The 27,577-nt window shown below is 39.4% G+C and overlaps 1 protein-coding gene across 4 annotated transcripts in view; it reads right to left on the bottom strand.

Annotated features, from left to right (window-relative positions):
* The window catches only part of CPQ (carboxypeptidase Q), a 157,610-nt gene that overhangs the window by 81,122 nt on the left and 48,911 nt on the right, over positions 1 to 27,577 (bottom strand). For all 4 annotated transcript variants that reach the window (XR_008211078.1, XR_008211077.1, XM_052703293.1 and 1 more), the window contains exon 4: positions 17,793 to 18,000. Coding sequence is in view for 2 of the 4 variants with exons in the window: in XM_052703293.1 (XP_052559253.1) it covers positions 17,793 to 18,000 (208 nt within the window). In the remaining 2 variants the exon portion in view is untranslated. The remainder of the gene's footprint in view (positions 1 to 17,792; positions 18,001 to 27,577) is intronic.

Genomic DNA, 27,577 nt, shown 5'->3' with positions numbered 1-27,577 from the left:
ACTGAAAATTGTATGTTCAGTTTATGGAAGAAAATACACTGAATGCAATACCAGTAATAGAGCTAAGGGAGAAATAATGCCCCAACAAACAGAATCTGATTAAGTCACAGAACACTGTCCTTCACCCTCCCCTCCTTACAAGCCTTAACCAAAGTGCACTTTGCAGACATAATTTTGGTTACTAGATGTCATTTTAAAAAACTCTCAATTAACAAAAACGCAGCTGGGTTAGAATTTCAAGAAGTTGGTTGCTCTTAGTTATTGTTTCAAAAATATGCTCTAGTCCACTCTAAGCTCTGACATTCACTGAATATCTTCCTGATTAGATAGCCAAGAACAATGTAACTCCAAACCCAAGTATGTTACAAATACATCATTTGCGCACCGTCACACCCAGAAACAAAGCATCTTGCGCAGCAAAAGTTTCCCACAAAATTTTCCAGCTCTTCTTGGAATAACTGAACTAAAATATTGCTATTTCAGTGCTCAACGTGCACAACCAGCCAGCCAAAGATTTTTCTAAAAACCATACATGCCAGGCTGTCAAACACAAAACTTTCAGCAACCAAAAAGAGGATTCAGCACGTATGGCATGAATTTATTTATTTATTTTTAAATGAAAATAAACTTAGAATACTTCTTCATTGCTACTTAAGGTCCCCTTCATCACAGTACCAACACATTCTCATGAATGCAAAAATAGGAACCCCTTCCTCCTACCCCTCTTCTTAATACCGTAAGTAAAGAAATAACCCTATCTGCACAGAGATGTGCTTAGTCGGGATAAGAAGAATGCAAGCAGAAAGGGAAAGTTGCAATCCTAATAAACGGATAAGAAACCTGATTCTTTTCTTGGAAGAATTTGCTTCGTCTAGCTTCTGTTCCCATGGCAGTTTTCTCTTACCTCTCCAACGGCTGATAATCTAATTGCAAAGCTTTTGAAGAACGTATTTAAAAATGTACGGTGGAGGCACATAAGGCATGAAAATTAAGGTACTAGCATTAGATCTTGATTCTATATTCAGTAGGGAACTACTGCAGTTAGCAGAAGACTGAAAACGGAGCTCAGCTCAAAGATTAGTGTGATTTGGTGTTTGCTGAGTCTTTTGAGAGCCACTTAATCTCCAGGTTATTCTTTTTGTTTGTTTGCTTTTTAAAGAGATCATTATGAGTCATAGATTTGGCCTACTGCATCTTTCGACAAACTAAGACTAAGCCAGTTTACTAGTGTCATGAATATTTGAGCATACAGGAGGACTAGAAAATCCAAGATAATCCCAGAGCAGAACTCACATGTTTGGACTGGGTCATGCATGTGAATCATTGCAGGAATAGTGGCTCTGAGATGTAGACCACCATGGAGAAGCATTTCTCTGCAGAAGAGAATGTACGTGCCAAGCTACTTCCCAGTTAGATTTATTTCCAAGTGCTCGACCATTCAAAAATTCATAAAATCAATGAAGGTTTGGAAAGGACCTCAAGGATCATCAAGTTCCAGCCCCTCTGACACAAGCAGGGTTGTCAACTGCTAGATCAAGTACTACATCAGATTGCCCAGGGCCCCAGCCAACCTGGCCTTACATACCTTCAGACAAGGGGTATCCACAGCCTCTCTGGACAACCGGTGCCAGCACCTCACTACCCACTCAGTGAAAAACGTCCCTCTGACATCTAATCTAAATCTTCTCTCCTTCAGTTTAAAACCTTTCCCCTTGTCCTATCACTGCCTAACCTTGTAAAAAACGTAATTTTCCTCCTGTTAAACTCAATTTAAATATTGAAAGGCCACAACGAAGTTTCCCCACAGCCTTCTCTTTTTCAGGCTGAACAAGTCCAGTTCCTTCAGTCCATCTTCACAGGAGAGGTGCTCCAGCCCTCAGACCAGCTTTGTGAGCCTACTCTAGACCCTCTCCAGAACTTCCACATCTCTCCTGTATTTGGGGGCACCAGACCTGGACACAGTATTCCAGCTGGAGCCCCACAAGGGCAGAGTGGAGGGGAACAATCCCCTCTCTCTCCTTGCTGGCCATTCCTCTTCTGATGCAGCCCAGGTTACTGTTGGCCTTCCAGGCTGCAAGAGCACACTGCTGGCTCATGTTCAGTTATTCTCCTACCAGGACTCTTAAGTCCTTCTCGGCAGTGTTACTCTCAAGGAGTTCTTCTGCCAGTCTCTATACATATCTAGGATTATTCTGAGTGCAAAACGTTGCACTTAGCTCTGCTGAACCTCATTATGTTCACATAGGCCCACCTTTCGAGTTTATCAAGGTCCCTTCCTTCTGCTATATCAACTACACCACCATCAGCTTGGTGTCATCAGCAAAACTGTTGAGGGTGCAATCAATCCCATCATTTACGTCACTGATAAAGATGCTTAAGAGTACTGGTCCCAAGACAGAACTCTTGAAGACTCTGCTCAAAAGTCTCCACCTGGACACAGAGCCATTTACCACAATCCTCTGGCTGGGATGATCCAACCAGTTCCTTATCCGCTGAACAGTCCACCCCTCAGATCTCTTTCTCTCCAATTTAGAGATAAGGATGAGGAAGAAAGAACGTTAAATAAAACATGTTAAAGTGTTAAATTAAAAAAAAAAAAATCGGTATCTTTATTTATACCTTTTCACAGTACATCCTGGCCATGTATTAACTACAGTAGTGAGTGCATGTCAAACTGGCAGTGTACCACCCTGCAGGATGACTATCACAAAGTGTTTGTCCTGGAGTTTGTTACAAGGAGACAGAAACGTGTATTGGAATGTCTTCTTCTAAAAACCTCTGCTTACTTTTTTGCTGGAGGAACAGTGCTTACTGATATACATGTTACAATATTTCCACGGCAAAGAAGGTGAGATCAAAAGGAAGTTGCCTTTCTCTGGAACATAAGGCAAGTGAATGTCCTTATCCTCTAGATAATTTAATAAGCCTTGGTACAACTTTGAGAAACACTGGCTTCATTAGAGTATGGTCCATAATAATCAGAGAAGCCTATCTAAATAGTTTACAGTCTTTCTTACGTACTTTCAGACACCACAGCCCATAAGGAACAGCAGTAGAGAAGGATCAATATCTTGGACTAATTTCATAAATATAAGGTACATATCTTCAATGGAAGACTAAAATGGCCAGATGTGCAGAATTTCTCTGTTCTCACCAGAACTATCAAGTTCACCTTCCTCTACCTGATCTTCTTTCATAAACATATCTGTTCTAAGCGTAACAACTATAGGATCCTAAGGTCCTATAGCCACATAAAAGTGTGGTGAGGAAAAGAATAAAAAGACTTTGTGTAATCCCCACTTGAGTCCATGTTATCTTAAAAATTCACCTCACAACTTTGAGGCTGTTTAAAAGTGAAAAGAGAGATTTGAGAGTTTGATCACTACTTATGAGGGTGCTTCAGGAACAACCCGAAGTATTTTAGCAGAGAACTCCTGAAGACAAGTGTCATCTCTCCTTTAGCCATGAACAAAAGCAACGGAAGTGGCTCATCTTCTGCCCTGAACAAGACAATGTCAGTTCTAGAACATTAAATTTGATAGTGCAAACTTACAGTATCATTTGTACAGTGTGCCTGTAACAACGCTTTAGGATGAGAAGTTCAGCAGGAAGCATTCACTTTCTTTGGGTTTATTTTAATGGTTAAACAAGTGAGCAAGAAACTATTGTCTGAATGCTTCTCTTTCCTATTTCCTTTCAACACAAATCAGAATTGAGGTAACAGTGCTGGGTAGGAGAGGCCACCCCGTAGGTCACTTCATAATCTCAGAGCAATTACTCTGCATTTGTAACCGAAACAAACGATCCTCACATGACCAGCACTGCCACATCAAGTGGTACACTGAAGAGGAGAAATCTCTTTAGAAACAAACAATTGCAAAACTCTGACCTCCAACCGCCTTCAGTTTTCCCTCACATTTGTCCTTGCGGAGTCGGAATTCCCAGCACAAAGCAGCAGCACTGGGGGAGCTGCATTCAGGACTTGTGGGCATTCAGCAGGACAGAGCAGGCCTACAGTTACAGCTTCACAACAGCACATAGCGTTGACAGCAAACAGAATGAGTATTTAAACACAACTCCCTCATGTTGTATATTCACTCAAAAACATGCCCCTGCTGGCATAGAAAATGACAGCCTATTCATGGCTGAACCACAGAGCTGCAGGTCAGTCTTCAGGCCCACGTCACCTCCTCCCTCATCTCTAAACAGCACTCTACTACAGGGCACCTCATTTCATCCACCACCAAAAAGGTTTTAATCACACGCCACGGTGCAAGCGTCTTGGTGCAGCACACAGCTAAAAAAAAAAATGATCCCTGCACACAGTTTCAAACAAGTATGAGAAAAAAGGGAAGACTATCTACCCCACTTCAAAAGGGAACTACAGTAATTCAGCTGGCCGCTATCAAGTCTGGGGAAAGGCTGTTGATTTACTACAGTACGATGAAATGGGATGGGAGCTAGAAATTTGGCGTCTCCACCACTGCAGGCTTCCCACTGCAGTTCATTATCTGTTGTGGGCGTATTGTTCCAACCGTGAAGGTTGTATCAGGTCAAAGACTGAAACAGTAGGCCACATTGTGGTATCCTCGATTCACATTTGCTTTGCTTTTGTAGATTTGTAATAGGTAGGTTACATAGAGAGTTCTTTTATTCATCATAATTAAATATTTTTGTGCCCTTATGAACATGAAAAGGTGACACAGAACTATCTCCTTCTTTCACTCATGATCTGAGTCAATTTTATATTTTGTGCTATCATTTTTCCTTCATTTTCATTCTTTCCATAAAGCATTAAAACAGAGCTTTAAAAAGGCTACTAACTTCCAGATCCTTTTTCAAAGATTTTATGTTTTATGTAATAAACAATTCAGATTTACTTTTTTTTTTTTGTATTGAACCCACATGGATACACACATCCAATCATCTCCAATCTCACTTGCAGAACAAAATGTTTAAAGATGCACGTTTGCTAAAACTGCAGCAGAAAAATATTTTATTTTCTTCTAAAGACACAAGTTTTGATTAATTCTGAAGCTCTGGAGAGATAATGAATAGAGCTCTGAAAACAGAATTTCTTCACGTAGCTTTGCCTAGAGAGCTACAATTTTTGTAGAACATTATCTGATTGAGTGCAAAACTGCAGTTGGTTCACCAAAGAAGAGAGGAACAAAGACAACTCTTATTCCACACCACAGGAGATGTATAATTTGAGTTACATGACAGGAAAGAGAACACTTTACCTACTGACACTACATTCATATCCCAGGTCAATGTTGCACCCAAACAGCAACAAGTTTCCTTTGCTCATGGCACTACAGCTAATTTCTGGTTCTATTTGGCTCAATATCCCAGCTGTAAATTGCTATTAGCAATTATGATCCATGTTACAATTAAATAAGTGGTTTCAGATAAATGAAAAGAAAAAAAAAAAAGATCAGTTTCCTGCTTTAAAGACTCATCAAGAGATTTTAAAGTGCTCAAAGAAGAAAAATGAACTTACTGAAAATACACTAGCATCTTTTTGTACCACCCTCAGAGAAGAAACTCTTATTTATTTCAAAGACATTTAAACGAAAACATAATTTCAGGCAAAAAATGATTCTTCAAAAACACAAAAACCCACACCCATTTACAACACTTAAAATTATTTCAATGGCACTGCGGGTTTAAGCAGCTAAAATTACTGCAATTAGCTGTTCTTTCTTTAACTTCTTGGTGGCTTTGGAAGATCATCTTAATTAAATGCAGTAAGTGATTCTCCGTTAAGCAGAGAATGGTTTTGTTGGTATTTCTAGTTGTTTTTCCCTTAAATATAATTTTTCCTAATTGGGAAACAAAATCGTATTATCTTAGTGCTTTCAATAGGAACTCAGATTTCTTGAACAAAATCAAGTATAGCAGCAAATTATTTAACATACAAGTTACATATTTTTCCATCTGTCTATTACTGTCTGGATTATTGGCTGGATCTTATAGCTAACGTTCGTGGTTTATGACAATTGCAAAATCCTATCCTTACAGGTCACTAAAACAGCTTTAAATGTGCTGCATAGACAGTAAGATAAACAAAGCTTTTGCAGCAATTACAGCATGCCAAATAACCAGATACTCTCTCCATAGCTTGAGCCTTTGGCACTCATGAAAGACTGTCAAATGTCTTTAATTGCTTCTGTACAAACACCTTCTCCAAGTGCCATCCTTCAGTCCCTAATTTGTGGATGTGAAGTTTGTTTACATGGTAGGACACCCATTTCCAGGGAAAAGCTGGATGTCGCCTCTTTACTTTCATGCCACAAGTTTTACCACATCTTCTCAATCCTAAATACATCACAACTGTGCTCAGCAAACAGGGCAAGAATCCCATATGAGCCACCTACCAGGGGTACACAAAAAACTGACACAGGTAAATAGAAACACCTGTTAGCCACTGCTGACTTTCTGCAGCAAATAATCTCAGCCATTCTGAAAGGCTTGCTGGATTATTTTACAGAAATGAAGAGGGCAATTATGCTGCTCTCTAACTGCAAATTGAGCGTCTTATAATGTCCACATACAAGGGACATAAAGCATTATACATTTTAATACAATGTAGAAATTTATCAACACCAAATTTACTGAAATTTAGACATTCTATCAAAGGCCAACTTATTTTTATTTCTTTGCTGTATACTTAGTTGTATCTCTTCCCTGAAATTCAGCATTTAAATTTGTGTAGGCAATTTTAAATTAAATGACAAATTAATCAATGAAAAAGTCAATGCACCATACTTGGTGGTAAGTGTACAATCCAATCATCTTGTCTAACTTATTTGAAGCTTGGAAACTAATGAATGAGAAAAAAATAACCTTCAGACTTGTGCTTGCTATAAATAGGCTTATTAACCATAGACTATTTATACGCACGGTGTAACAGCTGCAGACTTCCAGAAAGACTTGCTGAACAACTTGCAGAATGTGTTAAGAGACAGTCAAATGTACTATCAGCTGAGCTGATATTCCAGTTAAAGTGAGCATATTCCTGCAGCAATTGAGCATAGAAACTGAAGTCCGTGGATGTCAGACAAAAGCAACGAACACAGATCCAAGATATTTAAATCTGACTTCAGGTTTGCAATGCCAAGAAACAAAATTATACAAGCAAACAGACCACAAGCTGTACTATCTTCTTGTGAGATAAGGAGGAGAGGAACATACTTGTCAACAGTTCAAGATAGTGTTTTTTCCTTTCCTTCACAAAGAGTAACGTTATCTAAAGTCCTCCGTATGATCTGGAAGGGGAAAAAGGAGTGAGGACATCACATTTTAGAGCTCAATAATAACTGCTGGCAAGAAGCTGGGTGACAGACGTTTCCCATTTGGAATGGTAGAACATGCTCTGCTCTGCTGAGCAGCACATCACAGAAGAAGGTGTTCTGTAACTGTAGCTCATATTTATAGCTTACAGCAACAAATTCCATTAGAATGAAGGAATATTATTTCACGAAACAACTTCTCCCACAAGCTATACATTAAACTTGGCACACGTAAAGGATGACAGAAATCCTTGTCCCATTGACATCAGTAAATATACGAACTAAGCACAGTGACCATTAGGCCAAGCAAACAGTTAAAAAATAAAGCCCAGAATTTTAAATAATACAAAAGTACTGAGGCAGCATTAACATCCTCCCTGCTGAGCTAAGGAAAATCCTACTTCTACTTATCAGCAGTTGAAAAAACACTGATTTGGTGCAATTTCTAAAGCAGTACAGTACAGCAGTACAGAGAATATTGGTTCATCTTACATCACGGTATTATTCCATTCTCCACCCCGTATATGACAATTTATGTATGATTAGATGAAATGAGATATGGGCTAGGGGGTGGGAGTTAAGCAGTGTATATCAGGCCATTATACACTGTTCTTGAGACTAATATTTCACAAATGTGGTTGTAAATTCCAACACTGAAATGGAAATCAGATGTCGAGGGACTTTGCAACTACCAGAAGAATAACCATTTCAGTTTTTCTTTTGTTCAAATCTGTAAACCAAGTCTATGGAATAAATGACAGAACAAAAAACCAATGGGGAAAGCAAACATGGATTGTGAGAAATATATTTTTCAGTGTATATAAAGAAGAATACATACAGAACCTGTAGTGCAAAGTAAATTTTCTGTTAAAGGTCCTTTAATAGACCCTTTGTTTTTTTCCTTTTCAAATTCAACTAAAATTGTAACCTAAAGAATTGGAATTTGCAGAACTTGTGCACTACAGATAAATTTCTAAATATCAGTATTTCCACAAAAAGAAAAAACATGGACGTAAAGATAATGATACAATAAAAAAAGATTTAGTTTCTATTTAAGAAGTCAAAACAGTGCTGCATTGTCCTAGGTGTCTTATCATTACTTTATATGTTTACATATAAAGTTTCTAGTTTATGCACTGCGAGTGTAGGATCCCATTCCTAAACACATAAAGTAGTTTAACTTTTCTGACCAGAATGACTGAAGCTGGCAGGACCTTCTGGCCATCTGGCCCAACCCTGCTCCAGTAGGGACATCCACAACAGGGGGCCCAGGCAGCTTCTGAACATCCCCAAATGTTGGGGATCCCCAGTGCTCCGGCATCATTGCTGGCTCATGTTCAACTTGGTGTCCACCAGGACCTCCAGGCCCTTTGCCGCAGAACTGCTCCCATCTGGCTGCCCTCAGCAGGTGCTGATGCCTGGGACTGCTTCTCCCCAGCTGCAAGGCTTTTAACTTCTTCTTGTTGAACTTCTGTCAGCCCATTTCTCCAGCCTGTCAAGGTCCTTCTGGATGGCAGCACAGCCCTCTGGCACATTTGTCACTTCACCCAGTTCTCTATCATCAAGAAAACATGCTGAAGGCGCATTCTGCCCCACTGTCCAGAACTTCAATGAAGGTATTAAATAGGACTGGACCCAGTATTGAGACCTGAAGCGCTACACTAGTTATAGATCACGTAAGTACAGTGCCAAAGGCCTTAATGAGTATTCACTGCTCTCCTCTCATCCATCAGGTTGATCATCTAATAGCAGGAACTTATCAGATTGGTCCAAGCATGAGTTTCCCTTGATGAACTCATGCTGAATACAGAATCATTTCTTTGCCCTTCACATGATTGGAATTGTTTCCCAGGCTGAGCTGTTCTATCTACCACATTCTTAGGGATCAAGGTGAGGCTGACCAGCCTGTAGTTCCCTGGGTCCTCTTTCTTGAATATACAAGTGACACTGGCTTTCCTCCAGTCTTCAGGCACTTCCCCCAGCTACCATGACCAATTAAGGATTATTGAGAGTGACCTTGCAATGATACCTGCCGGTTGTCTCAGCACTCATAGGTGCATCCCATCAGGAATAACATTTTATTAACAATCATTTTAAACAAACCTTCCTGGTAACGTGTGCTTTACAATCTATTTTGCTTTGCCAAATCATAATAAACACCTTTGAATCATCGTGACTACAATTTACAACGAAGTTTCAATGAAAAACAGCAAGGCCTTTAAGGTCTCAGAAGCCTAATGGACTTTTTTTAGGCTGATGAAAATGTATAAAAACCATGTAACAATTGTATAAAGCAACAAGAATGAATAATATAATGATATCAAAATTCTGAAGAATATACTAATGAGGCAAACCAAGGAACAGAGCCTGTCTTAAAAACCACAGCAACTGTGGTCAGGCACATCATTTTTACCAACTCTCTCTGCATCTTGCTCTCCAAGCAGAAGTGTAAAGCATGAAATCCTAACAAGTGAATTCACAGTATGTGAAGTCTACCCACATTGAAAGATGTGGGTAGATGCTGGTTCAGCATCTTTCAAGAATACCATCTCTCCGACCATTAAAAATTCTAACTGCTATATATTTGAGAAATTGTTTCTCTCAGTTACTACAACCACAAGTTTCTTGCTATAACATCTCTGCTGTTTCGTTCCCATACAGCTGAATTGCTTCTGTCAATGTTTCAGTGCAACTGACCAAGCCAAGTTCTTTCCCTCTTTCACCTCAGCTCCAGCCTTCATGTTTTAGATTTCCCTCCTACGCCACTGATCAAATCTTTCTCCACATTGGTCCTATTTGTTCGAAGCTCTGAATCTGTACCAAACAGATCTTTACATCCAACCCACATGTTCTTAGACATACCATTTTCCATTACATTTCCATGAAAATATGTATTACTTTAACAGTGCATTCATCGCCTAGACTACAAACTCACAAACTCTTTTGCTAGTTCTTCTGTCATAGAAGGTCTAACATATAGTGTGCCCCTAACAAATAGAAGCATGTTACTACAGCTATTTGACTTCTAGCAGTGTACAAATGATTTTACAGTAATGCTTGATATCTGGCAGAAGCATTTTTGGCACTTACTTATTCAGAATGAAAAATAGAATATAGTTTCTTCCCTCCTTCTTCCTCAATATTGTGGTTTCTTACTTCATGCTTCAGGCAACTACTACATCTGCCAAACCAAGAACTACCCTTTAGATACTCTTGTGTATTAGAATGCAAGAAGGATCTGCTGTAATTTTAGAAGATATCTTTTTCAACGTGGGAAAAAAAAAAAATGCTTCCACAATCATTCTGTAAACCCTATGCGTATTTGTAAATTATTACTGAAATAAAATCCCACAGTAATTCTTCAAACTACTCTGTGGGAGTAGAGACAAAGGAATGAGTGGGAAGAAAAAAATATTACAGTGGATCTGCTTACATTGGTATCATCAAAAGGACTACAAAACTGTGTGCTTAGATACGTTCACCAGCAAACTAACTGTTCCAACGTCATTTCTACCATCACAAGTACCAGTGGCAGTTTAGCAAGAAAAGTAGCTAAAATTCAACATTCAGATCATAGTCCTCATCTCTGGTCACTGTTAGCCTGGCACTTCAGCAACTAAAACACAATCAGTTGCTTGCCAGCAGGTTGAATCATCCCACCTGAAAGAGGTGCAGCTCCCATTGGACAGCAAGCAGGGCAGGCAGATAAAGCTGACACTTTTAATTCACACTGCTGTGGCTCACACACTGACAGCTCCTGTGCTTCAGTTGGCAAGAGGACAATCCTTGTAAAGATCTGATGTCTTGCTTGCACCCCATGGAGCTCACCCCTTGCTTCTGTTCTTGCATCATAATTTATTTTCAATAGTGTCTACTCTAAAGTGCTCTGTGCCAAGTATTAATTTTATGTGATCTGGAATATTGTAAATGCTTGACTTCTGTTTATGCAATCTCTGTTATCAGGATAAAAATACTGTCCATTTTCACAACTGTTTCACCTGTCAACAGCTACCTTTACAAAGCACAGCATGAGATAAAGGACAGCTGCATAAGACTATTTTGGAGATGAGTCTTCAGAATATGTTTGTTTTTTATTTCCCAGGAAATTTTTCATACAGAGGGTGGTGAGGCACTGGAACAGGTTGCCCAAGGAGGTTGTGGATGCCCCATCCCTGGAGGCATTCAAGGCCAGGCTGCATGTGGCTCTGGGCAGCCTGATCTGGTAGTTGGCAACCCTGCACATAGCAGGGGGTTGAAACCAGATGATCATTGTGGCCCTTTTCAATCCAGGCCATTCTATGGTTCTATGATTATACGATCATCAAGCTGAGAGACACAAGACCTGGAGACCTCTCAATGATCAGCAGAAATGGCTGAGCAAGCCCTGTGCCTGTTCCTAGCTGCCTGTTTGTAGATACAGTCTTGTCATTTTGATATTATCTGAATATTACAAACATCATGTTACACTAGTGCACCTAAACCAATACCTTCCAGCAAAACTATCAGAAGTATCTTTTTTTTTTTTTTTTAAAGCTGTTCTGAATCTTCCATACGTATGCACTCATTCCACTGATATTTCTGACTCCATCAAAGCAGTGCAGTGATTTTTGACTGTTGCCCCCTGCAAACATATAAGTCACCTGTAAGATGTATTTGTTGCATACCCAGATATCAAGATTTATATTAAAAAAAAAAAAGCCTACTTGAGAACTCACTGGTCATTCAGAATCTTAAGGAAAACTACTGCCAAGTTCTCCCCAGAAGAATTAAATGCTTTCAATCAGCTCTTGGGTTTTTAATGAGCAGTTCAGGTTTTAGAAGAATTGCCAAGCTCTACACACCACAGAATTGTGCACTTTGGACTGAAAATTCCATTTGCAGACTAAAAAAAAAATAATAAGAAAACCAACAAAATTGTCAAGTCAAAAGAAAAAAAAGTTTTCCTCCATATCAGAAATTTCATATTAATTTGACTTTTTATCATGACAAGACCTCTATTTAAGAACAAACTATGGAGGTACCCTAACTCCCAAAAGGCACATCATAAAAACAATCCTCCCAGTACTAATGCAAAGTCCTAATACTAACAAAGCACACACACATACACTGAGTGAGAAAGAAACCAGAGAGTAAAGAAAGAATTGTTAGGAAATGCTTTATGTTCTTTGAAATTTTGGGGTCCATTTTTGCTGCAAGAAATAGTACCCTTTCTCCTTCTTTCCCATCAGTCTGTGACTATGGAAAACCTAATCTCCATAATCATCTCCTCAATTCTGAGAGTAGCTGTGACAAGCATCAGCTTACAGTCACACAAGACAACCTCACAAAAGGCACTTACAAACCCTCCAACATTTTGAAATGAATAGCAAAACAACCCACATGGAGTAAACGTGCTAATGGAGCCATAATGTGATGGCACCAGGCTCTTAAAACATCTCTGCTCAAAACTCCATTGTATGCATGGATTAGTTTGAACATAAAGATATCTGGAAGCCACATCAAAGGGCTAATGGATAGACATTTTGTTAACATATGTAGAACTGATGCCAGGCCATAAAACAACACTGTACTGAGTATTACACATCTTCAGAGAAGCCCTTTTTTTCCCTGATACTTTTTTTTTTTTTTTTTTGCTGGAGGAGGAGGAGGGGGTCTACAAATTATTTCTTTCCTTATGTGCATGAATGCCTAACAGACTCAGAAGCCTGGACATTTTTATGTTCTCTTGTTCCCTGGAGTTTTGCCCAATATCACAAATTCCAAGAAGGGGCTGATTTTTGAAATAGGGAAAGGAAAAAGAATGTAAAAGCAAATGAACTTCCTTTTCCCTTGTAGAACAGATTCTGTTACATCAATCACAGATTGGTAAAGAACTTCATAATCTATTACCTTAGCATCTCTGTTTCGCAGGTCGCTCCTAGGACTGCTACTTTCAAAATGCCATCCAAACTTGGCTCAGAGCTACAGCACATTCTTTAATGGCCTTTTAAGCCTGTGGTGTTCCAAACAGTCACTTTTCAAATGGTACTTTTCGTAGATATGGCACTCCATAAAAACAGGAGGCAAAAAAGCAGTGTAGAGTGAATTCCTGGAACAGCTACTCGGGATTCTACAAAAGCCACTTATAACCTTCTCTCTTTGTGCTCTACGGTATTTATGCCAGATCATAGGATAATGAGCAATCATTAAATGTATGTACTTTGTAAGGCACTTAGGAAACTGTTTTCCCATCACTTATTAAGTGTAAAGTAAGTAAAACAGCACTGTACACCAAGAAATAGGCAGTACAGAAAGATACTGAAAGCCAGGCTTACAGAAGAATTACATCTTTATCCGCTTTGATACCTTTGCAGTTAATCAAATATTTTGCAGTTCCATGTTTGGCACATTAGGTACATTGAAGCCAGACTAGCAAGAAACAGACACTCTATGTATCATTTCTCCAGTGATGGGAATGGTTGCTTCTGCACTTTAAGACCAGTCATGCTACATCTGCATTAAAATGAAAAGACAAACATGTTTTACTGCCAGCTCTGCCTGAATTTCAGATGAAAACCACATTAGTTAACTCGTGAATTTCTCAGTCAGTCAGTCTCCAGTGTCAGTTTACACAGCCTATATAAAACAACTCACCAGTACACAATGCAGTACAAAAGGATGCTAACAGTATTGTCCCAGGTTCAACAACATGCTTCAAGAACCCCTTCCCCAAAACTAAAGTCAGGAGCAGACTGCAATAGCCTGGAACTCAGCAGGTTCTGATGCCATATTTTTTTCATTTAACGAAGTCTTTGGCTCAACTGTCAGGAGTCATATGGGCTGAAATACGTTAAGCCGCACAGCCCACAGGTTTTCCACTCCCCTGCTGTCCTAAGCACCGTGGGAATGTGATTCCAAGCTCAGGAATGTTGCCAGGGCATCAAGTCATAGCATGTTTGGTCCCACTACTTCCTACCGACTTACATGCAGAAAAGCTTGATCTTGAATTCGTTACCTTGTGGGCACAGCCTCACCTCCTTTGGGCACTTAAAGGGATCTGGGCTTCAGCAGGAACTAAGAAAGCACCTGAGGAGCAACAGTGATGATGCTGGATGTCTCTGGGTGCGTGTGCTCAAAACATGCAGTCATGTCAACCGCGACATCAGCAAGGATGCTGTATGGGAGGGCTGCGCCTCCCTAGCTTAGGAGGAGTAACACAAGAGAAAGCAGAACAGGGACACACCAGATTGTACTGACACTGGGATAAGGCACATTTACCTTTGCAGTTCAGATTTTTTCCACCCCAATTAAAAACTTAGCAGTGCAAAGTTGCAACTTCAGGTAGGTTTCGAAGTACACTTATCTTACTTGGAGCAACTGACATCAAAGCATTTGTTTACTGCTACTGCCTGGCCAAACCAAAAGGACAGATCCAAACAGAAGAAATATCACTGGGTTAACTGTTCAAACAACCATTACTGGGTGCATGGAGATGTGCACCCAAGTCATATCACTTGCTTTTGAAGATCCGTGCATGAGCTTCACCTTCACAAAGCAGTAATTATATTTCTTGTATTGCTTTAACTTATTCAGAAATGTAAACGTATTAAAGTTAAGCATGGGAGCCTAACTAAAATTTTGCAAGTTCAACGATTCTATCAATTATCATGACATCAAACACTCCTTGCAAAAAAGGAAACAAAGCACTTGTAGGAAAACAGGCCAGAAGTATTTCAACTACTTTATTTTTTATTTTTTTTCCTCCTCCACTGCTACATGCCTGAGTTCACCAAAAAAAAAAAAAAAAAAGTCACATAGAAAAATGACTTAAAAAGGAGGCTCTGAACTGACATGCTGCAGGAGTGGTCAGCGGTGAAATAATAACCAACACTGCTTGCAACAGATAGAGTTTTTAAACAATTGTGTCTTGGTAATTACTTTTAACAAACATGCTAACGTCTCAGAAGGAATGAATGATTGATAAACCAGGCAGTATATTAAATTCTAGTAAATACATAGACAATCACAGGCATTCCTAACATAGTTACATCTAGAACTGTGTCACTTCTCACCAAACTTCATCTGTATTCCACAGTGACCCTCGTTTTGAATTCTGTTCCAGCTTTTAACTTATAATTAACTGCAATATCTGTGATCAGTAATGTTTCACAGGCTCCAGACTAATTTGAACTGCATGGCTCTAGACCTTTGTCACAGCTATGCCACCCGCTGCTGATTTCTCACCCAGAGTTCAGAGATACAAATTTGCCTTTGTTTCATTTCAAACCTAAAATTGAAATTTTGGCCCACAGGAAACAGCACCTTTCTCTTCCACTGGACTTGTAACGCATTTCTAAACACTTTGGCATAAAAGGCATTGCAAGAATTTGGGTCTGCAATGTATTTTTTTGCCTGAATAGTTAGATTTTTCTGGATAACAAAGTTGAATTAGCATAGCGAAGCATCTATTAAGCTTCCAAGAACTGAGCACTATAAAACCTAAACATTCACTTGTTTTATTTTTCTGTTCCTTGGTTACTTTTTCAAAGTGTGTATGCTACCACTCCCATTAACATCAGCAGGGGGTTTGTAAATAAGCCTTTATCCAACATTTCAAAAACCTGAGCTTTTTGGGGTAAGAAGAGATCACAATCTATTTCCTTACTTAAAGACACAGAGCAGGATAGCAAAGAGCATTTGAAAGCACACTTGAAGGTTATATTTGGACATTTTATAATCCAGGTTGAAATGCCATACTATTGAAATCCACCAAACCTAACTCAGGAAAGGTAGCATATTAGCTAATTAGCACATTACAACATCTTCAGATGGCACGTACCTAAATTACTTTATAGATTTGGGCACTGTCTTTAACTCAGTACACATTCTAGGAACCTAAACTCATAGCCAATGGTAGGAAACAAATCAACCACAATGGACATTGCTTACCTCTTTGTCCAGTGATCAAGCTTCTGAAATTGCATGCTTGTGTTAATACTGAGAATTTTAAGCCATCAAAAGCCAAAGCTATGTGTATAATTAACAAATGCACAGTTAGAAGAGTGGCATGGCCAGGATGGTATTTTACAGGATTATAGTTAGAAAGATTATCATGGAGGAAAGAAACAATCAAAAATGAAATGCTCACTTGTGTCCCAAGCTCACAGTAAAAAACTCCAAAAGGAGAGATCTCCAGAAAGAGATCCTTCCTCAGTGGCAGTCGGCCCTTAAATGGGGTCTAGGAGAGGTGCAGCCAGGCTCCACCCCAGTGGTCACACAGCTGAATTAGTTCACCTGTGCTCCCATGGCTGACGCAGTGCTTGCCTCAGGTGAGCAATCAGCGGTTCAGGCTCAACAGTTCCCATACACTATGGAACTTCTATCTTGGAACAGATACAACACTGTAACAACTATGGCCAGTTTATCCACTGAAGTTGGAAGATTACAGTGTTTAGAAAGCGATCATGGCTCAGCAGATGTACTTCAGCAGCAACTCCTACTGCTGCTACAAGTGAGGTTGCACCAACATTTTCATGAAAAAACATACTGCCAGAAAATTCATTCTGTGTTTTATTCTGACACAGAAGATCTCATACCAGGGATAAGTCCTCCAGCTCTACAAATATACTTTGTATGATTTTTGGCTAAGAAAAAAGAAAGCAACAAGAATGTCTTGAAATTGAAATCAGCAACCAGTGTTCAAACAGATTGCAGATACTTCTTAGTGTAGACAGTTCCTCCTATCTGAGACACACACAATTCCAGCCAAATGTAGAAAGTAAAATAAAATTAAATTAAAATTAAAAAAAAATAAACTGACATCCTATATTCATTTTCAAAGTTAAGGAAATCTCAAGAAAACAATTTTATTTCCAGACAGCGGAACAAGCTTTCTTTAGCTGATGATGAAACCACTTGTAGATTACTAAAAGAAAAATAAGCAAATTTCAAGTACAAATCCTTCTGGTAACCATAACTTTAACTAATTATTTTAAAAAAATAATTGTATTATTGCAGTGCTAGGATTTTTCACCTTTGCTTGCGTAGGTGCTCTGCAATATCTGTGCAGATAGCACTTAATGCAAGCTTTAAGTTTGGAAATGAAGTAAGATGTTAAATTGTGCACAAGTTAGTTGAATTTCATGTTCTTAGAACAGAGTCATGCTTATAGTCTTGTAAAACAGCACATCTGAGTATATTCAAAGCCAGGCTGGATGTGGCTCTGGGCAGCCTGGCCTAGTGGTTGGCAGTCCTGTCAATAGCAGGTGGGGTTGAAACTAGATGATCAGCATGGCCCTTCTCAACCCACACCATTCTATGATTCTGTGATTACAAATGAGCCAAGTGGTTTCAATCCTGCTACCTGGAAAACAACTAAATGCCAAGAAGTCCAAAATGAGGAAGAACAGGTGATCAAGAGATACTTCTTGGAAGGGTATTTTATGAATAGATGTTCTTTGGGGTTTTCTTCACATTTTTAAGGGCAAAGTGAGTTTATAATTGTTTATTCTCACTCACCTGCTCTGGGTACTTGCTTCCAACTATTTCTGCCACCGTGTTAAAAGAAGCAGAGTCTGGGTAGGTCCTGGCTCCCATCTTCAGGTACACAACGATCTTAGTGCCTCGGAAAGACATCCGTGACATCATTTCAGCATCTTCCACAGAGATGCAAGCAGTGGGAATCTGAGGTACACCAGACTGGTAGTTCTGCCAGCCAGTATGTGGACTACAGGAAAGGAAAAATAAAACAGTGTTAACAACTTAGCTTGTAAGTTATTATCACCATTATAGAATTATTAAAAGAACACTTCAACTGCCATCCCCAGCACACTGTCAAAAGGAATACATTAGTTATGTTGGAATAAATCTGTCTAAAAAATACCTCAAGCGGTTTTATACTAATCAGTATATCTGACCGTCATCATTCCTGGGAAGTTATTCTGTGTCAGCACAATTTAGGTGCTTTGACATTACAGTAGTAAATCCTCTGATACCACATTTTGCTGCTTCATCGGGAAGAAAAACAATGAAAAGTCGGTAAGTGCATTTTTTTTCCTGTGACAAATAACCAAAATAATATTCCCTACTTCACCTATTTCAGCATCAGAGCAGCTGTCAAAATGACATCTACTTTGAAGAACACTAATATGAGAGATTTCAGATAGACAATGAAACCATAAAGTACACATTTACTCATTCTCAGTGCACTTGAGACTTCAGCCACCACCTGCTGATGAAGTAAGGTATTTTTTAAAAACAGTAAACTTTAAACAAATGATGCAAAAATGAAGAAAAAATATACACCATTAAATACTTACATTCATCTAAGGAAATGTGGAGATAAAATTAAAAAGAAATCGCACAAAAATCACAAAAAAAGTGTTAATCTTACAGTTACACATTTTCTTTTACTAAGATAGCACTAGGTAGCCATATTTCTTCCAATACAACTCTGTTTTCTCCAAGAAAGCTGCAGATATTTCATGACTATGTACAGCATATATTCCCCTTCCAGAAGCTCCTTCTGTTCTACCTGAGGTGACTTCATGTCTGGCATCACAGACTGCTAAAAGTTAACGGACAAGTTCTTTAACAAGTTCCTTCGACATTTTTTCCAAATTTGGCCATTATTGATCTCGTTTTCTGGTGCCATGGTTGAGATCTTTGGATCAGATCTGCAGAAAAACTAATGCAGAAAAAAAAGAGAAAGTGGGAACTAGATGTATGCCCAAATCTGAAAATACTCCTGATACTAAAACAGTCATTTTCTTTGTTTCCCATTCATTAAGTGGGAACAACATCACTCCTTGCTTCAGAGACTATGATGAGGACAGACTCAACGCACACCTCAGAACCATTCTGATTTCACAGTAATGATAGGAAATTGACTGTTATACAACTGCATGTCCTAAATCCCAAAGTAAGCTTAGAACTGCACACTGAAATAATAGGGCAAAACGCTGCATGAGCTGCTCTTCAGTACTGGCCATCCTCTGCACTGAGATTTTATGCTGAAGTAATATTGATACATCTCTCACCAGATTTTTCTCCCTTCATTTCAGGTTTACTTCATAATTCTTGTGTTTCAGATGCTGCCCAAGAGAAGCATTTCCAATATACATAAAATTCTCAGTCATGTAAAAGCTTCCTCAATACTCATGAATATACTATTTATCTCTATTACTAAATAATGACTTTGTTAGTGAAATGCATGTGAATGAAGTTTCCAGTAGAAATCTCTAGAACTAAACTATTTTCTTACCTACTTGTTGCCCCACAAAGAAGGGCTGAAGTTGAAACTTTGAGGCCAGATTACAGACATTTCTCACACTAGCTATTAAATTATCCATATGTGTTAATCACAGAATGGCTGAGGTTGACAGATACCTCTGAAACCATCTGGTCCACATTCTCTCCAGCAGAGACACCCATAGCTGCTTGCCCACGGCTACATCCTATACATGAAATCTTCACCCATATGCTACTTACAGCAGTAGACACATATTTATACATATTTAAACAATAAATCTGTGTCTTTTAATTTGGAAAATACATTTGAAATATTCCTGAAGATGTGTGGAGAGATCCACTTTCTAGAGATACAGATTAGATAAAACGGGAGAGATTATTCAGTTGTAGTTCGTCAGAGTAAATCCCTCTCATCTCAACAACACTAACATGTATCATACATAGTCCATAACACAACTAGCAGACAAGATATATGAAAGCATTTATCCGAAAATAAATACTAAAAATCATCCACAGAGTTTCCATGGGAGCTGCTTCAGAGCGTGGATTGATCCGTTCATGAGGTGGCAATAGTTTAAGAAGTCATTGCTCCTTGCCAGGAAGGCCGTGCAAGTGGGATGCCCAGTAGCTCCCCTTAAATCCCCAAACTCCAGAGAAATTCCAAGCAGGCATTTCCTAGCTGATGTGAATGCACTCATGTAGGCTTACAAGTTGAGATCTTACGGATTTTTTCTTTCCTTTTTCCCCTGCAACAGTCCCTCACCCCAATTTTTAAACTACTACAAGAATTTGCTGCACATATTCAGTATTCATTTGAGAGTTTGGGGATATAGTCAGAATGCTAACCAGGAGACCTTCCAAAAAAAACAAAACAAACAATACACTGAAAAAAAAAAGCCAACAACCAACAGTATGATCATTTCATGTATTAATGGTCCAAAAAACTTTAAATTTCAACAGCTGTGCAGAAACAGTTAAATGAGCCCATTCACCTGCATCTTCTGGCAAGATTATGGCTAGTACTAACATGCCGTGGAACTGCTGAGCAGTGATAATTCAGGTTTTATCACCACCTTATTGATTCTATTCCTCTTATTACTTCCCAGATGCTCAACAAAAGAAATCCCTAAAATCATATTTGTCTCTCCCATGTAAGCAGCAATCACATTTCTTTCGGATGCTCACTCGCAGCACTCCATGGTAACTGTGAATAAGGCTCCTGACAATGCAGTGAGGTGCATTGCTCTTCTTTATACTTGAGTTACTTCTTTACCAGGATTACTATGCTAAACTCAAATACCCAATCATGACTTTTTGCCATAGGCAGACAGTCAGCCACTGTTGAGCTGATATTGGGATTCCAAGGAAATGAGTGAATGCCCAAGAGACTTGATAGGCAAAAAGGAAGAAGAATTCCAAGAGTTACCACGATGAGGCTCAGTGCCTCAGTGCACCATACTGTGCATTCCTAGAGCTACAAGGCCAACTCACAGACTGATAATAGGAAATATCCCTGGAAGACACTGAGAATATTGGGATATACCTGATTAAAGTTTACATGTATGCAAGACACACAATGTGTTCAGTATATCTACATAAAAAATTGTGTAATAAAGTGTCAAAGAGGATACTTAAGTGCTAAGCTGTGTAAATTAAGCCTCTTTTATACAGAGATAATCAAAAACTCTAGCAGCTGCTGACCATATGGCAAGACCTAAGCAAGAACTAGCTAAACAAATCAGAGAAATAAGGCTGTGTGTAAAAGATGAAGACAGACCGAAGCACTCCTGAGTTTGGATCAGAAGAGAGCAAAGAAAAAGTGGTTCAGGAGAGGGAAGTTTTGTAGCAATGGACAGGGAAGATTTCTTTCACTGTGCCTGAACAAAAATGACTTTGTGGACAAAGAAAAAGAATTTTACTGAATAACCAGACTTGCACCTTTCATTCTTTGCCCCTCAAAAACAAAAGGAAGTATTACAGAGAATCAGCTCAAAAGCCAACCTGATTGGTTTTCCCAACTCTTGCTCTTCATAGAATCATAGAATGACTTGGGTTGGAAAGGAACTTTAAGATCACCTGGCTCCAAGACCACTGCTATAGGCAGGGACAGCTTTGTCTAGACCAGGTTGCTCACAGCCCCATCCAGCCTGGCTTTCAATGCCTCCAGGCAGGGGGCATTCACAGTCTCACTGGGCAGTCTGTTCCAGTGTCTCATCACTTTCATAGTAAAGAATTTCTTCCTAATACCCAGTCTAAATTTACCCTCTTTCAGTTTAAAGCTATTTCCCTTCATCCTGTCACTACATGCCCTCACAAAAGTCCTTCCCAGCTTCTGGAAGGCCACTATAAGGTACCCCCACAGCCTTCTCTTCTCTAGGCTGAACAGCCTAAACTTTCTCAGCCTGTTCTCGTAGGGGAGGTGCTCCAGCCCTGTTTACCTTTGTGGCCCTCCTCTGGATCTACTTCAACAGCTCCACATCCCTCTCATGTTGAGGGCCCAAGAACTGGATGCAGTTTTCCAGGTGAGGTATCGTGAGAGCAGAGCACAGGGGCACAGTCATCTCCCTTGACCTGCTGGTCAGGCTTCCTCTTGGAGGAAATGAACCAGCATTCATTCTTCAGTGCTTTCTGTTCTCACTTGGGGGTGATGTCAGCTTCTGGTGCTTCAGAACAACACAGTCTTGAAAATGATGTCATCCAGCAAAACTTTAAGGGTAATTACACCATGTCATATTTGACATACCTGCATTCCGATACCACAGTTTGGTGTTCAGTAGTGGAGAGGGGTTCGAGTCTATTATTCTCTAACACAAGCGCCTGTTCTTTAGATTTTAGTTCTACAGCATTACCTCATATCCATATTTAAACAATTTTTTAAAACTACTTAAAAACACATTGGGGTCGGTTCATTCTTTACAAATCTGTTAACGTTAAAACCTCATCATCATCTAGTCTTGACATTCCTATTCAACTCTTGACAAGATTCAGATAAATAAGGCTGTTGGGTTTTGCTTCTGATAAGCACTTAGATTTCACATTTTGGAATGTGAATTTAATGGAATTTAACAAGTATCACGGTACAAAAAACAACAGTAGAAGCTCTGACAAATAAAATATTCTCTCTTAAAAGTGCGTGTGAGTATGAAAAAAATGTGGTTTGCATCTTACAGAAAAGTGCAAAGAAACAGTAAAAACAGTCAAGAGGCTGCTAGATAATTAGTCTGTCTTCCAAGAAAAGTAAACAAATTTGGACTCACTAAAAGTTGTTGATGAAGGGATACGCTGCTGGTGTCAGATGTATTCTGACTAGTTTTACTGTGTTAGCTGACCTTGCATAGTTCATTACTTCGTTTCTTTACTACCAGCCCTTATCTCCAAGGTAAGCTAAAATGCCCAAGGACAAATATGAAACAGTGCTCCAAGCTAAACTGAATTCTCTAATAGAAAATGCATCTCAGGTTGAAGCCTCAGGCAAATTTAACTATTCTAAAGGTACAAGTGAGCATGGTATTACGAGAACTCTAACATGATTCTTTAAAAAAAAAATAAATCTCTTAGTGTAAAAGCATACAGAGATCTACTTCAGCCGTCATGTATATACACCCCTGTGCACAATTCTTCACCCTAACTCTGGGTTAGGAAATACAAAATCCAGGTTGCCTGAGTAACCTCAGTTTATCCTTTTACAACGCTTTCATTAAAATGCTTTCCTGACTTACACTACAACTGTATTAATCTCTAGCTTATCCATAGGGAGATCGCAGCCTTAACTCAGTAATAAAATCAAAGAATCATAGAATGGCTTGGGCTGAAAGGGTTAAAGATCACCTAGTTCCAGTCGCCCTGCCACCCACCAGATCAGACTGCCCATGGTCCCATGCAACTTGCCCATGAATTCCTCAGGGATGGGACATCCACAACCTCTCTGGGCAGCCTGTTCCAGTGCCTCAGCATTCTCTGAGTAAAGAACTTCTTCCCAATATCTAACCTAGATTTCCACTCTTTTAGTTTGAAACCATTTCCCCTCACCCAATCATTAGACCCAGGTTACTCAGCCTTTGCTCACAGAGGAGATGTTCCACGCCCTTTATCATCTTTGTGGCCCTCTGCTGGATTCTCTCCAGGAGATCCCTGCCTTTTTTGTACCAGAGAGCCCAGAATTGGATACAGTACTCCAGGTGAGGCCTGACAAGGGCTGAGTAGAATCTCATTAGATTCATGTGGGCCCACTTTTCATGTTTGTCCAGGTCCCTCTGGATGGCACACATCCCTTCTGTTGTACCAAGTGTACCTCTCAGCTTAGTGTAATCTCCAAACCTGCTGAGGGTACACTCAATCCCACTGTTTGTATCACTGATAAAGATGCTGAAGAGAATACAGTTGAAGAGTAACAGGATTGCATTCTTCTCATACTTCTGCTCGCCCTCACAAACAAAGCTTTACATTTTAAAGGAGTGACGTTACAGAAGATGCTACTGTGATTCTGTATCAAAACAAAAGGGAAGCCTTTACACCTCAGTCTCCTGCTTACCTGGGGAGAACAGCTAATCGTGACTGCCTCACCACAGTATCCTTCTATTCATCAGCAGCAACATGCCAAAGGCTAAACTCCACTTGAGTACATTCCCTTTTCTTGCACCACAGGAGACCTACACAGATCTTGTTCTTGGGCACAGTAATACACTGTGTACATCTGTTCAAGATTCCCATCATTATCTGGATAGAGAGGCCAAGATGTCCTTACCCATAACAGAATAAGCCAAAATGTGAAAAGTACTGATAAACTTCTCAGAAGAATTAGGTCTTCAGAAATAAAATTGAGACTATTACCCACTTACAGTCACTTGGCAAAATATAAAGGAAATAAATTCAGCCTAATTTTTTGTTTCTGTCATCATTTGTCCCAAGATTCTCTCGCTTTATTTGCTTTTTATGTTGCCTTTCAGGATTTTCATTTGTTGATTTACAGCAAGTTGAAATAATTGCAAGGCTGTTAAACTGAAAACAAAACATGAGTACACAAAGAAAATTCTGAGAAACTATGAAGCAAAAGCATAACCTTGTACAATTATAGAAGATAATATAGCTGCCTGCTGTCAGGCAAACGAGTTATGCAGTCTCTTCCTGATTACATGTACCAACCTTTAATTGGTGTAGCATCTGCTGAAAGTCTAACAAAGTGTACAAGAGACTCCAGAGACTTTTGGTCTTACCAAAGAAAACTCCTTTTGCAAAAGACTACTGCATCACACTGTAACCATACGGGCTCCATTTAAATCAACATTTGGAAAACTACATCTCATCAGTGCTAGGCATTCATTACAATTAGGCTTTACCAAATAAGCATAATAGCTTTGACATAATTAGATATCTGCTAGGCTACAGTACATAAATAACATGTATTTCATTATAACATTCAGTATCACATGCACCAAGGGAATTCCATGACAACCACAGAAGTTTTTAAAAAACAGCACAGATTAGATATGCTTTGTCAAACAATCAGCAGAAAGCAACAGTTAATGATAAAATGATCAAGTGGAAAAATCCAATGAGTTTCATCCCAGGACTGTATGACTGCTAGGAAAGAGGAACAGCCTGTACTAGCCTTCCCAAACTTGAGTATGAAGTGGAGACTTGCATCAGCTGCTCTTGTTCTGTAAGACACTTTCTGCATCCTGCAGGCATTAGGCAGATTCTCCAGCAGCTGGCAATACCTTGAGGGAACCATTTAAGCCACACACCTGTTTGGCCTTCTTGTGTTCAACAAGAACAACCAACCTCCTTCCTGCTGCGTTAACATCCCTGCCTAGTGGGACCACAGCTGCATGCTGCACATTACCATAGGTATGCTAGCAGAGGGCTCCTGGAGGGAACACCAGTGACAGTCCTAATTGCCAGCAGCTGCAAGACTTCTGGCTTCAGGGATTCCTTTTCATTTTTTTTGTTGAACTCCTGGCTTCTCAGCCTTGAGCAGAATCTGTATTTATATCTTCAGTGACCTCACAATCACCAGAATCAAGTGAGTACACAGGACAGATTAAAAAAAAAACTTTCTGCTAACAGATGTTGTATTTTATACCTACAGGAAGGATGTAAATAAATCCAAACACAAAAGAAAACACATTTTCTTTATTTGGAAAGCAGAGAATGTAAGAGGAGTCACAGGGCCAGCAATACATAAGCAAACTGTAGCCAGCCAGCTGTCCAGAATACTTTTCTGGCCCTCACGCCTTCTCCACTTAGTGACATTCATTATTATCAGTAAGGAATACTCATGTTAAAATGATCATCCACAAACAGGTGTGAAGTGGCATCACAGCTTTCAGGAAAGGACCAATTACCACATCAGTGTGTCCCAGTCTCTGCCTCATCAGACAGAGAGTAACAGAGTCCTGTTCTCAGGCATATACACAAAGTGACACTGGAGCTTCACCTTCCTCCAGCATGGAATGCAAAGCACCAGGGCACGGGAAGGGCAGGCTCCTCACCCTTCAGAGAGCTGATCGTGGTAAAGGGTAGCACACAGGAAACAGCTTTCAGTGAGCTGAGCAAAAAGGATAGGAAAGGAAGATACCAATCTTGGTCTCACTCACCATGAAAATTCTTCCTTTCTAACAGGTAACTGCGGAGGAACATGGAGAGGAGTAAGGGAAAAGTTTCAAGTCCAAAAATGAGAGGGTGGATGGAGCTTTCCTTCCTTCCTTCTCTACACCTCACACCCTCCTGAGCAGTACACTCTCTGGGCACTGTCCTCCCTAAGAAGACTAAAATTCAAGCCCATCTTAAATGGAAAAATAGTTAGGAACTGCCTCTCTCTGCTGCTGGTGCTGCAACACAAGGCCTCATGCAGATACAGATTTACATTTTAAGAAGTAAGGCTTAAGGAAGCAGGGATGCAAGGAAAGTCCAGAAAAAAACACCAGATATGAATGTGAATGACAGAGGGCTAACGTGACCCTGAAAACAGTAGGAGAAAGAAGAGCATCTGAGCACCAAGGGCAACCATTTAGATGGACAAAAGGAGAGAACTTGTAACAGTAAAAAATTAGACACGATAACTTGAATACCACCATCATAAATAACATGGAATTAAATGCTGGGAGTGAAACAGAAGAGAGGAAATAGAAAAATTTAGTGATTTTTCTGTTTACGGGTTTTCACAAAATATCAGTAGAGCTTCCATGGCCATTAATTAGAAAAGAAAAAAAAAAAAAAAAAAAGCAAGCTATAAAAACTGACTAATTTAGGGGGTATAAAGGATATGCAAAGAAAGAGCAAATAACCTGACTGGATGAAGCCTCAAGCTGTCAGCAAACCAAAAGAAACCAAGAGCTACTACAGGACACTCGTTGAGCCTCTTTATTTTCTGAAGAAAAGTGAATCTTGGAAACATTTTCACTACACAAATGCTTTTCCTGCTCCCATAGATTTCATTTCTATAGAGTAATGAACTGCTTTTAGATGTTCTATTTAACAAGGAATAAAATCCAACACATACTATGTTTGAGTGAAAAAAAGACAGATGAGGGTAAAAGAATAACAATTATTCTAGCAAAAAAAATATATGGAGAGAGAAAGGATACCACCTATTTTTCCCCTCTAGTAAGAGATTTCAGTAGCTCCACATGAAAGTAGGAGCTACTACCTGACGGCCATGCAGTTCACACATCATACAAAGATATTCATGAAATCTAAAATGAAATTTTTGAGCATTCAGGGTACATTATCTGTCACTAACTTGACAAAATCATTCTCCAATAAAACAGTATGTTTTTATTTTCAAAACACAGACATTTCTGCCTGTCACCTCAGAGTTAGATATATTTCTGAATTTTTCAGTCTCAAATTTGCCATTCACTGTAAGCAGAAAAGTTCCTTTTAGCAACAGAACATATTTTTAAAGCTTATTACAATGTTACAATCACTCCTCAAAATTAGGATTAAATACTGAGCAGCATGGCAAAACGTCATGCCAAGCACTAGCATTCTTTCCCTGGCTGTATTTGCTGACTGTGGCACATTCTCCCATGAGCTTCATAATCTAAATCAGA

Source organism: Tympanuchus pallidicinctus, unplaced genomic scaffold (assembly GCF_026119805.1).
Source record: "Tympanuchus pallidicinctus isolate F22 unplaced genomic scaffold, pur_lepc_1.0 scaffold5, whole genome shotgun sequence".
NCBI classification, from domain to species: domain Eukaryota; kingdom Metazoa; phylum Chordata; class Aves; order Galliformes; family Phasianidae; genus Tympanuchus; species Tympanuchus pallidicinctus.
This window is presented reverse-complemented; position numbering and strand designations above follow the sequence as displayed.